Source organism: Mizuhopecten yessoensis, unplaced genomic scaffold (genome assembly GCF_002113885.1).
Source record: "Mizuhopecten yessoensis strain PY_sf001 unplaced genomic scaffold, ASM211388v2 scaffold3029, whole genome shotgun sequence".
In the NCBI taxonomy this organism is placed as follows: domain Eukaryota; kingdom Metazoa; phylum Mollusca; class Bivalvia; order Pectinida; family Pectinidae; genus Mizuhopecten; species Mizuhopecten yessoensis.
The window spans coordinates 274526-287263 of NW_018404840.1; the positions used below are offsets into that span (position 1 = coordinate 274526).

General features: G+C 39.4%; 1 protein-coding gene across 2 annotated transcripts in view; it reads left to right on the forward strand.

Annotated features, from left to right (window-relative positions):
- Positions 1–11588, forward strand: part of LOC110446898 (lactase-phlorizin hydrolase-like) — a 56574-nt gene extending 44986 nt beyond the window's left edge. For both annotated transcript variants that reach the window (XM_021492241.1, XM_021492240.1), the window contains exons 4-10: positions 1039–1213; positions 1776–1907; positions 2200–2290; positions 2684–2862; positions 3137–3445; positions 3855–3988; positions 10821–11588. In XM_021492241.1, the coding sequence (XP_021347916.1) occupies positions 1039–1213; positions 1776–1907; positions 2200–2290; positions 2684–2862; positions 3137–3445; positions 3855–3988; positions 10821–11084 (1284 nt within the window). In that variant the 3' untranslated portion in view covers positions 11085–11588. The remainder of the gene's footprint in view (positions 1–1038; positions 1214–1775; positions 1908–2199; positions 2291–2683; positions 2863–3136; positions 3446–3854; positions 3989–10820) is intronic.
- Positions 11589–12738: the final 1150 nt, after the last annotated feature.

Here is a 12738-nt window from a genome sequence, read left to right on the forward strand (position 1 = left end):
TGTTATTACCATTGATAAAACAAAGAATTTTTGATCAAGGCATACAATTCCTAAGGGCCACAGTGGAAAACTCTCCAAAATGTTTATTGTATAAACATATAATAGATTTTGGAGAAACATTACAATTTTACCTCACAAAATATATACCAAAGAAATATCGCATTTGTTTAACTCGAATACGTACATCTACCCATTCTTTAGCTATAGAAGTTGGAAGGTATAATAATATACCTAGAGAACGTAGATATTGTAAACAGTGTAACTCCCCCTCTGAATTAGAGGACGAATTTCATTTTTATTGGTCTGTTCTAAATTCCAAAATCTCAGATCTCGTTTTATCAAAAGCTATTATTGGAAAAAAACATCTGTGTTTAAAGTCGTCCAGTTATTGAGTGTCCATAATATTAAAGAACTGTGTAAACTAGGAAAATTCATATATGAGGCAAACAAATCAAGGGTATTATAATGGAATATGATTGTTTTCATCCTCTGTACATTGTCCATGATTTGTGTAAAACATGTTACAAGCTACATTTACACATAGAGGTTTTCTTAAATGGTACAAATGTAATTAAATAGCTTTTAGGTATGAAATTGTTACTGAACGAAATTAAATGCCGAAAGTTTGTAAGAGGAAATCCAAAATAATGAATGAGATGAAATGTTAAATTAATGTTCATAAATAGCACTATTATCATAAAATTCTTTATGATAATACCATAATCTCCACCACCATCCGAATTACAACAATACCACAATCTCCACCATCAACCGAATTACAACAATACCACAATCTCCAACATCAACCCAATTACAACAATACCACAATCTCCACCATCAACCGAAATATAACAATACCACAATCTCACCATCAACCCAATTACAACAATACCACAATCCCCACCATCAACCCAATTACAACAATACCACAATCTCCACCATCAACCCAATTACAACAATACCACAATCTCCACCATCAACCCAATTACAAAAATACCACAATCTCCAAAAAATGATTTCACTGTATCTGTTTTCCAGGTTAAGTTTTGGGTAACCATGCAAGACCCTTCTTCCATGATAAAATGTTGGCACAGTGTTAAGGGAATTGAAGAAAATGACCCAGCTATACAAGCCGAGGTTCAGGTTAATGTGATGACGTCACATAACGAGGTGTACAAGCTATACGATACCGACTTCAGGGCGACCAGGGGAGGTAACTTTTATATTAACCTTAAGTAATACAATGATCTTTAAAATTCATTAAAACAAATGTGAAAGTGGATGGAATTAATTGAACTAGATTATTGTATATGTTAAATTTCGAAATTTTAAAGAAAGCAAATGGAGTTCGAGCACTTTTGCATTATTCTTTATATACATTTTCTGTAGTATTTTATGTAAAATCTATTTATCGTCAGTCATGTGAACTCCGTAATGATTCTGTTAAATTTCGATCGATCATGCCTGTCAAATCCATAACAAATAATCTACTCAATTATAGTTCACTAAAAAGTACATAACTATATATCGTTGTTACATGTAATTTCCAAATACCCTGGTCGGGATATTCCAAGCTGAAAAAAGCCAACAGAATCGGAAACGTAATTGAAGATAGCCTTGTAACATTCGTAATATTTTCTCAACTATACCGTGCCCCCTTTCAATTTCTTACTACAGGCACACAGTGTTAACAGGAAAATATTGCGGGTAAATCAAGCCACAATATGATTTGCGAGGAAATTTAATAAAACATGTGACCTCCTTTTTACTTGTAGGACAAATAGGCATCATATTATCAACTAACTGGTACAAAACACGTGAGCCAGACATGATTGATGACGTTATGGCAGATTCTGCATCATTTCCGAACCACATGGGAGACGTCCTTACACAGCTCATGCACAACCGTAAACACATTAACTTAGTATTACAAACCATATACGTCAGTAACATACAGTATATAGCAAGCAGTCATAACATTAGTATATAATGTGGAATGAATAAATAATTATATAGATTCATATAAGTATAAAGTAAAGATGAAGATTTCATTAAGTCGTGTTTTTCATTTTAATGAAGTCAGTATGTGTCTTATGACTATTATTTGATGTTCGTTTTCGTAACCTGATAAATAAAATCACAACTAACCAGTTAAATTTTCTCTATATGTTTTGAAGTACTTATTTAATTTCATTTCAGGCACAACTGACTTTGTAGGCGTGGCCTACCCGACGACCTTTCTTTCACAACCCTTACGCGAACATGAACAATCCCTTCACGCATGGTCGAGGTAAATATTGAAGGCGTTATCGAATACAGTAACTTTTGTTTCGGAAAATGTAAGATATAATATTTTCTTGCTTCATAAATTTTGAAGGGTAAAGTCGAATTGGTTTGTCTCTGGATATTTAAGCCCTAAATGGACGTTTTGGTATCACTAAGGTAATCCTAGAACACTTCTGGTTTACAGCATGGAGATTTTCAAAATAGTATTAGCCCGCATTAAACTTGGAAATGGACTTGGAAAGGATTTCTTTATCCTCGTAGTTTTGAAATAAATAAGATGTAATAATGACCCCCCCCCCCTCTAAAAACTATAATCCAGGAATTGATAATGAATACCTTTATTTTAGCAAGGTGATGGAATTGTCTTATATATATACAAATTAATTTATATTATTAGAACAGCCTTAACAGAAATGGCTCCAGGAAATTTACGTAAACTGTTGAATTGGCTGAAGGGATCAGTCCAGGGACTTCCTATCTACGTGGTGGTTAGCATTGCCCGTACAGACGGTGGTGCTACCGGGGACTTACAGAGAGTAGCGTGCTACCGGGATCACATCAACGAAATATTAAAAGGTATCGAAGGGCAGGCAAAGTAAAGAAAATTCCCTCCTATTGCATTCCATATCTTTTTCGAAAACAAATGTTAGTTCAGCAAGTAATAATACAGCTAATCGTACGGTCAATTCAGCTAGTAATAATTCACATCTTTTTACAGACCTATTTACTCGGGTAATTCCGGAAATGCCATTATGTACGTTATTGTTTGAAAAGGAAATGTACACTTAGATGAGCGAAATAATTATACGTTTGTAAATACGTAGTATATTTCTAATCTATCATTATGCAGCAATCAACATTGACGACTGTTTAGACGTGAAAGGTTTCTTTTTCACCTCTCCTATGGACACCCATGATGGAAGTGAAAACAGGATAGGTGGCACAGGGTCGAGAGGAAGTCTGCCCAAAGCATCCGAGTTATATATCCAACAAGTTGTCAAGGACAACGGCTTCACAGAAGGCTTCAACATAATGGGTGGCATGGCAACCGGTCGTGTCGCCAATGAAAACTCAACGCTGTTTGATCAATTCCCTGAGGGGTTTCGATGGGGAGCATCAACTTCTGCTTATCAAATTGAAGGAGCATGGAACGAAGACGGTTCGTTAAGTGTCCTCAAGTATAACATGTTAGGACAACAATTAACACGGAAAAGTTTCATGTTTCTTCAACCACTTTATCTTTGTTCGTTAGATTGAGAATGCATATACAAGTTAGCTATGATGTGCACAGCAAAGGCATTGAAATTGAAAAATTACAAGCATTTTGCTTTACATCGGTTTATCTTTTACTAAATCAGAAAGCTATAACGTACTATGTACTTGGTTTCAAATACTTACCATGTACATTTATACTCTCAGTGGCACTTTTTGAACTAAAACAAATTGATAGTTTTGATAATTATGGACTAATATTTTCCCAAATAAGCATCGATTAATCTGCTATCCAATAAAAAAGAAACATTTTAATGTTGTTGACAATGATCGAATTGCCATTTTTGTTCTTAAAGGCCGTGGCGCAACTTTCCTGGACGTGATCGCACACATCCATAAAGGCGCCATCATAGATAACTCTACGGGAAATGTAGCGTGCGACAGCTACCACAAGTATATGGAGGATATAAGGATTCTGCAAGATACCAAGGTATGGAGAGTTTGAGTCGTGTGATAAGCATATATAGACGGTGTGGTCTTCAGAGCACACCTTAAGTAAAAACATACCTTTAGTCTGAACACCAATTGTACTAGTCCAGTGTGGTAGTCAGAACACACATTTCACAAGTCCAGTGTGGTAGTCAGAACACACATTTCACTAGTCCAGTGTGGTAGTCAGAACACACCTTTTACTAGTCCAGTGTGGTAGTCAGAACACACATTTCACGAGTCCAGTGTGGTAGCCAGAACACACATTTCACTAGTCCAGTTTGGTAGGCAGAACACACGTTTTACTAGTCCAGGGTGGTAGTCAGAACACACATTTCACTAGTCCAGTGTGGTAGTCAGAACACACATTTCACAAGTCCAGTGTGGTAGTCAGAACACACATTTCACAAGTCCAGTGTCGTAGTCATAACACACCTTTCACTAGTCCAGTGTCGTAGTCAGAACACACCTTTAGTCTGAATAATAATTGCAATAGTCCAGTGTGGTAGTCAGAACACACATTTCACAAGTCCAGTGTCGTAGTCATAACACACCTTTCACTAGTCCAGTGTCGTAGTCAGAACACACCTTTAGTCTGAATAATAATTGCAATAGTCCAGTGTGGTAGTCAGAACACACATTTCACAAGTCCAGTGTGGTAGTCAGAACACACATTTCACAAGTCCAGTGTGGTAGTCAGAACACACATTTCACAAGTCCAGTGTGGTAGTCAGAACACACATTTCACAAGTCCAGTGTCGTAGTCATAACACACCTTTCACTAGTCCAGTGTCGTAGTCAGAACACACCTTTAGTCTGAATAATAATTGCAATAGTCCAGTGTGGTAGTCAGAACACACATTTCACAAGTCCAGTGTGGTAGTCAGAACACACATTTCACAAGTCCAGTGTGGTAGTCAGAACACACATTTCACAAGTCCAGTGTCGTAGTCATAACACACCTTTCACTAGTCCAGTGTCGTAGTCAGAACACACCTTTAGTCTGAATAATAATTGCAATAGTCCAGTGTGGTAGTCAGAACACACATTTCACTAGTCCAGTTTGGGAGTCAGAACACACCTTTTACTAGTCCAGTGTGTTAGTCAGAACACACATTTCACTAGTCCAGTTTGGTAGTCAGAACACACCTTTCACTAGTCCAGTGTGTTAGTCAGAACACACATTTCACTAGTCCAGTTTGGTAGTCAGAACACACCTTTTACTAGTCCAGTGTGGTAGTCAGAACACACATTTCACTAGTCAAGTGTGTTAGTCAGAATACACATTTCACAAGTCATGTCTGGTAGTCAGAACCGACATTTCATTAGTCCAGTGTGGTAGTAAGAACACACCTCAAGTCTAAAAATTAATTGCACTAGTCCCGTCTGGTAATCAGAACACACATTTCACAAGTCCCGTGTGGTAGTCAGAACACACATTTCACAAGTCCAGTGTCGTAGTCATAACACACCTTTCACTAGTCCAGTGTCGTAGTCAGAACACACCTTTAGTCTGAATAATAATTGCAATAGTCCAGTGTGGTAGTCAGAACACACATTTCACTAGTCCAATGTGGTAGTCAAAACATACCTTTTACTAGTCAAGTGTGGTAGTCAAAACACATTTCACTATTCGAGTGGGGTAGTCAAAACACCTTTCACTAGTCCAGTTGCGTAGTCAAAACACACATTTCACTAGTCCAGTGTGGTAGTCAAAACACCTTTCACTAGTCCAGTGTGGTAGTCAGAACAGACATATCACTAGTCCAGTGTGGTAGTCAGAACACACCTTTCTCTAGTCCCGTGTGGTAGTCAGAACACACATTTCAAAAGTCCAGTGTGGTAGTCAAAACACACCTTTCACTAGTCCAGTGTGGTAGTCAGAACACACATTTCACTAGTCCAGTGTGGTAGTCAGAACACACCTTTCACTAGTCCAGTATGGTAGTCAGACCACACATTTCACTAGTCCAGTGTGGTAGGCAGAATAAACCTTTCACTATTCCAGTGTGGTAGTCAGAACACACAATTCACCAGTCCAGAGTGGTAGTCAAATCACACCTTTTAATAGTCCAATGTGGTAGTCAGAACTCACCTTTCACTTGTCCAGTGTGGTAGTCAAAACACATGTGACATGTCCAGTGTGGTAGTCAGAACACACCTTTTACTTGTCCAGTGTGGTAGTCAAAAGACACCTTTCACTAGTCCAGATTGGTAGTCAGAACACACATTTCACAAGTCCAATGTGGTAGCTAGAACACACATGTTAGAAGACCCTTGCGTTAGTCATAACACACATTTCACCAGTCCAGTGTGGTAGTCAAAGCACACCTTTCACTAGTCCAGTGTGGTAGTTAGAACACACATTTCACTAGTTCAGTGTGGTAGTCAGACCACACTTTTCACTAGTCCAGTGTGGTAGTCAAAATACACCTTTCACTAGTCCAGTGTGATAGCCAGAACTCACATTTCACTAGTTCAGTGTGGTAGTCAGAACACACATTTCACTAGTCCAGTGTGGTAGTCAAAACACACCTTTCACTAGTCCAGTGTGATAGCCAGAACTCACATTTCACTAGTGCAGTGTGGTAGTCAGAACAAACCTTTCACTATTCCAGTGTGGTAGTCAGAACACGCCTTTCACTAGTGCAGTGTGGTTGTTAGAACACACATGTCACAAGACCCTTGTATTAGTCAGAACACACCTTTCACTAGTCCAGTGTGGTAGTCAAAACACACCGTTCAGTAGTCCATTGTGGTAGTCAAAACACACCTTTTACTAGTGCAGTGTGGTAGTCAGAACAAACCTTTCACTAGTCCCATATCGTAGTCAAAACAAACCTTTCACTAGTCCAGTGTGGTAATCAAAACACACCTTTCACAATTCCAGTGTGGTAGTTAGAACACACTTTTCACTAATCCAGTGTGGTAGCCAAAACACACTTCTCACTAATCCAGTGTGGTAGTCAAAACACACCGTTCACTAGTCCCGTATCGTAGTCAAAACAAACCTTTCACTAGTCCAGTGTGGTAGTCAAAACACACCTTTCACTAGTCCAATGTGGTAGTCAGTTACACCTTTCACTAGTCCAGTGTGGTAGTCAGAACACACCTTTCACTAGTCCAGTGTGGTAGTCAAAACACACCTTTCACTAGTCCAGTGTGGTAGTCAAAAGACACCTTTCACGGTAGTCAGAACACACCTTTTACTAGTCCAGTGTGTTAGTCAGAACACACATTTCACTAGTCCAGTTTGGTAGTCAGAACACACCTTTTACTAGTCCAGTGTGTTAGTCAGAACACACATTTCACTAGTCCAGTTTGGTAGTCAGAACACACCTTTTACTAGTCCAGTGTGTTAGTCAGAACACACATTTCACTAGTCCAGTGTGGAAGTCAAAACACACCTTTCACTAGTCCAGTGTGGTAGTCAAAAGACACCTTTCACTAGTCCAGATTGGTAATCAGAACACACATTTCACAAGTCAAATGTGGTAGTTAGAACACACCTTTCACTAGTCCAGTGTGGTAGTCAGAACACACCTGTCACTAGTCCAGTGTGGTAGTCAGATACACCTTTCACTAGTCCAGTGTGGTAGTCAGATACACCTTTCACTAGTCCAATGTGGTAGTCAGTTACACCTTTCACTAGTCCAGTGTGGTAGTCAGAACACAACTTTCACTAATCCAGTGTAGTAGTCATAACATACGTTGCATTAGTCCAGTGTGGTACTCAAAACACAAATTTCACTTTTCCAGTGTGGTAGTCAAAACAAACCTTTCACATTTCCAGTGTGGTAGTCAAAACACACCTTTCACTAGTCCAGTGTGGTAGTCAAAACACACCTTTCACAATTCCAGTGTGGTAGTCAGAACACACTTTTCACTAGTCCAGTGTGGTAGTCAGAACACACATTTCACTAGTCCAGTGTGGTAGTCAAAACACACCTTTCACTAGTCCAGTGTGGTAGTCAAAAGACACCTTTCACTAGTCCAGATTGGTAATTAGAACACACATTTCACAAGTCAAATGTGGTAGTTAGAACACACATGTTAGAAGACCCTTGTGTTAGTCATAACACACATTTCACTAGTCCAGTGTGGTAGTCAGAACACACCTTTCACTAATCCAGTGTGGTAGTCATAACACACGTTGCATTAGTCCAGTGTGGTACTCAAAACACAAATTTCACTTTCCCAGTGTGGTAGTCAAAACAAACCTTTCACATTTCCGGTGTGGTAGTCAAAACACACCTTTCACTAGTCCAGTGTGGTAGTCAAAACACACCTTTCACAATTCCAGCGTGGTAGTCAGAACACACTTTTCACTAGGCCAGTGTGGTAGTCAGAACACACCTTTCACTAGTCCATTTTGGTAGCCAGAACACACCTTTCACTAGTCCAGTTGGGTAGTCAGAACACACCTTTCACTTTTCCAGTGTAGTAGTCAAAACACACCTTTCACGTTTCCAGTGTGGTAGCCAGAACACACCTTGCACTAGTCCAGTGTGGTAGTCAGAACACACTTTTCACTAGTCCGGTCTGGTAGTTAGAACACACATTTCACTAGTCCAGTGTGGTAGTCAAAACACACGTTTCATTAGTCCAGTGTGGAAGTCAAAACACACCTTTCACTTATCCAGTGTGGTAGTAATAACACACGTTTTATTAGTCCAGTGTGGAAGTCAGTCACACATTTTACAAGTACAGTGTAGTAGTCAGAACACACATTGCACAAGTCCCGTGTGTTAGTCAGAATACACATTTTACATGTCCAGTGTGGTAGTTAGAATACATATGTCTTAAGTCCCGTGTATTAGTCATGACACACATTTCACTAATCCAGTGTGGTAGTCAGAACACACATTTCACTAGTCCAGTGTGGTAGTCAAAACACACCTTTCACTAGTCCAGTGTGGTAGTCAGAACACACCCGTCACTAGTCCAGTTTGGTAATCAGAACACACCTTTCACTAGTCCAGTGTGGTAGTCAGAACACACCTTTCACTAGTCCAGTTTGGTAGTCAGAACACACCTTTCACTAGTCCAGTTTGGTAGTTAGAACACACCTTTCACTAGTCCAGTGTGGTAGTCAGAACACACCTTTCACTAGTCCAGTGTGGTAGTCAAAAAACACCTTTCACTAGTCCCGTATTGATTTTAAAAAAAACCTTTCGCTAGTCCAGTGTGGTAGTCAAAACACACCTTGCACAAGTCCAGTGTGGTAGTCAGAACACACTTTTCACTAGTCCAGTGTGGTAGTCAGAACACACATTTCACTAGTCCCGTGTGGTAGTTACAATACACCTTTCACTAGTCCAGTTTGGTAGCCGGGAACACACCCTTCACTAGTCCAGTGTGGTAGTCAGAACACACCTTTCTCTAATGTCCCGTATTGTAGTCAAAACACACCTTTCACTAGTCCCGTGTGGTAGTTACAATACACCTTTCACTAGTCCAGTGTGGTAGCCGGGAACACACCCTTCACTAGTCCAGTGTGGTAGTCAGAACACACCCTTCACTAGTCCAGTGTGGTAGTTAGAACACACCTTTCACTAGTCCAGTGTGATAGTCAGAACACATCTTTCACTAGTCCAGTGTGGTAGTTAAAACACACCTTTCACTAGTCCAGTGTGGTAATCAGAATAGACATTTCAAAAGTCCAGTGTGGTAGTCAAAACACACCTTTCACTAGTCCAGTGTGGTAGTCAGAACACACATTTCACTAGTCCAGATTGGTAGTCAGAACACACATTTCAAAAGTCCAGTGTGGTAGTCAGAACACACATTTCACTAGTCCAGTGTGGTTGTCAGAACACAAATTTCACTATTCCTATGTAGTAGTCAGAACTCAACTTTCCCTTTTCCCATGCTATCGGGCGAGCACACCTATATAGTACAGTATGATCTGACAGTTTTAACTTTGTTTGGTTTGGAATGAGATTCATTAGTTTGGTCTATACGAGATGTTTGTTTTTGTACACAAAATTTGCTGAAAAACTTTTTCACGAGCTTTTGAATCATTTGTGTCTTCATACGGCTGAAAATAACTCACTAAACAACGGTTTGAGGAGTCTGCTGTCACAATCTTATCTAAACAATTTGTCTCAACAGCACCAAAATAACGACAGTGGTTCCTGTTTTTTCCCATTTCTCTCCTTGGTGGATATTAAACTGCATATCGATTGCTGCTATTGCATTTTGTTTTATTACCGAATCTTAGACTTTCATACATGTATTTTAAAGTTGGATTTGAATGCATATAAAATTTAAGAAATTCAGTGGGCACACATTATCTTAACGTCATCAGCATCTTCTCCTCCACAATCAAATGCTCAAATATGGTCATAACTGGACAGAATGCATTATAATATTTTGACCAAAAAAAAAGAGGAAAGGCAAAGAAACCAATACCAGCGGTTATAATTGATATTTATAAATGTATGTAATTTAACGCTGGTGTATATATATATAAACTTGTTGGCCCGGATGTTAGCGCGTGGTGGGTCTCAGTGTGGGAGGAAACCGGAGTGCCCGGGGAAAACTCACGTGGTCGGGCAGGTGACCCAACCTTTTCACGTCCGATCGGGGAATCGACCCCCGGCGGCCTTGGTGAAAATCAAGTGCGTTATCCACTGCACCACCCGACCTCCCGACCACCCTGGTGTTTATACTTGGATTATACTTTTGAAATGTTTCATTATTGTTCTCCGAGTAATAATCCAATTCCTGTTTCATTCAGGCCGGAACAGTTGTGAAATCATATATTAGTTCTGCATTTTCAACCAGAATGATATTTTCCTAAAAGAAAATTATATTTACGTATTTTACAGGTTGATACGTACCATTTCTCCATCTCATGGGGACGCATCTTCCCATATGGCACCAACCACACAGTCAACCAATTAGGAGTAGCCTATTACAAGAAGGTCATCGATGGTCTCCTTGCCGCTGGAATCGAACCTATAGCCACTATCTACAAGTATGACATGCCAGTAGATCTGTTAAAGATCGGTGGCTGGACCAATCAGTCTACTATTGAACATTTCAAAGCATACGCAAGAGTCTGTTTTCAGGAATTTGGGGATAAGGTATGAATTCATTTACTATGTAGAAAATATTGAGGGGATAGTAAACATCTGTTTCAATATAATGTTTCCCTGTTTCTATCATAATTTTTGAAACTGATTTTTAAGTAATAAAAAATGGTATTTTTATCTTGGCAGTTTCTTACCTTTCAAATATAGGGTAGTTTTCAACAATACCAGCGGTTATAATTGATATAGACTTTGAATTATACCCCACCATTGTAACTAATTTCAGTCGATATAACTTATATTTTAAAGTACTCATTCAATCAAATTATAATTTTTACAATTTACCATCATATGATCCCTGTATTGCAGGTTGTCTCCTAATTATACGTATACATGCATTATTTCAAGTGGTCTCAAAACACAGGTGATCTGTAAACAAAATTTCAATGACCAAGTCTGACTGTAACAAGAAATAATTTTATTTTCAAAAGAACTATGCCCTTAAATTATAAAGAAATATCGAAAAACAACCATTGATGACCACATTACTAATCACTCTGATAACCGTAACAGTTTTTTATATATGTAAATATCAATTAAATGATATCAGTCTTCTTTCACTTTTTCGTTTTACAAAATACCGATTCCGTTCTGTGGAATATATGATAATAATTCCCCTCCTCATGGTCTAACAAGGCACGACGTATTAAACACATCCTCACAGGGAGCATACTAAACGTCAATCCCCTCCTTATGGTCTAACAAGGCACGACGTATTGAACACATCCTCACAGGGAGCATAATAAACGTTATTCCCCTTCTGATGGTCTTCCAAGGCACGACGTATTGAACACATCCTCACAGGGAGCATCAAAAACGTCATTTCCCTTCTTATGGTCTAACAAGGCACGACGTATTGAACACATCCTCAAAGGGAGCATTATAAACGTCATTAATCTCCTTATGGTCTAAAAAGGCACGAGGTATTGAACACACTCACAGGGAGCATACTAAACGTCAATCCCTTCCTTATGGTCTAACAAGGCACGACGCATTGAACACATCCTCACAGGGAGCATGATACACGTCATTCCCTCCTTATGTTCTAACAAGGCACGACGTATTGAACACATCCTCACAGGGAGAATACTAAAGGTCATTCTCCTACTGATGGTCTTACAAGGCACGACGTATTGAACACATCCTCACATGGAGCATTATCAACGTCATTCTCCTCCTTATGGTCTAACAAGGCACGACGTATTGAACACATCCTCACAAGGAGCATAATAAACGTCATTACCTCCTTATGGTCTAACAAGGCACGACGTATTGAACACATCCCCACAGGGAGCATAATAAACGTCATTCCCTTCTTATGGTCAAACAAGGCACGACGTATTGAACACATCCCCACAGGGAGCATAATAAACGTCATTCCCCTCCTTATGGTCTTACAAGGCACGACGTATTGAACACATCCTCAAAGGGAGCTTATTAATTACCATTCCCCTCCTGATGATCTAACAAGGGACGACGTATTGAACACATCCTCACAGGGAGCATAATAGGAGTCATTTCCCTCCTTATGGTCTAACAAGGCACGACGTATTGAAACCATCCTCACAGGCAGCATAATAAACGCCATTCCCCTCCTTCTGGTCTAACAAGGCACGACGTATTGAACACATCCTCACAGGGAGCATAATAAACG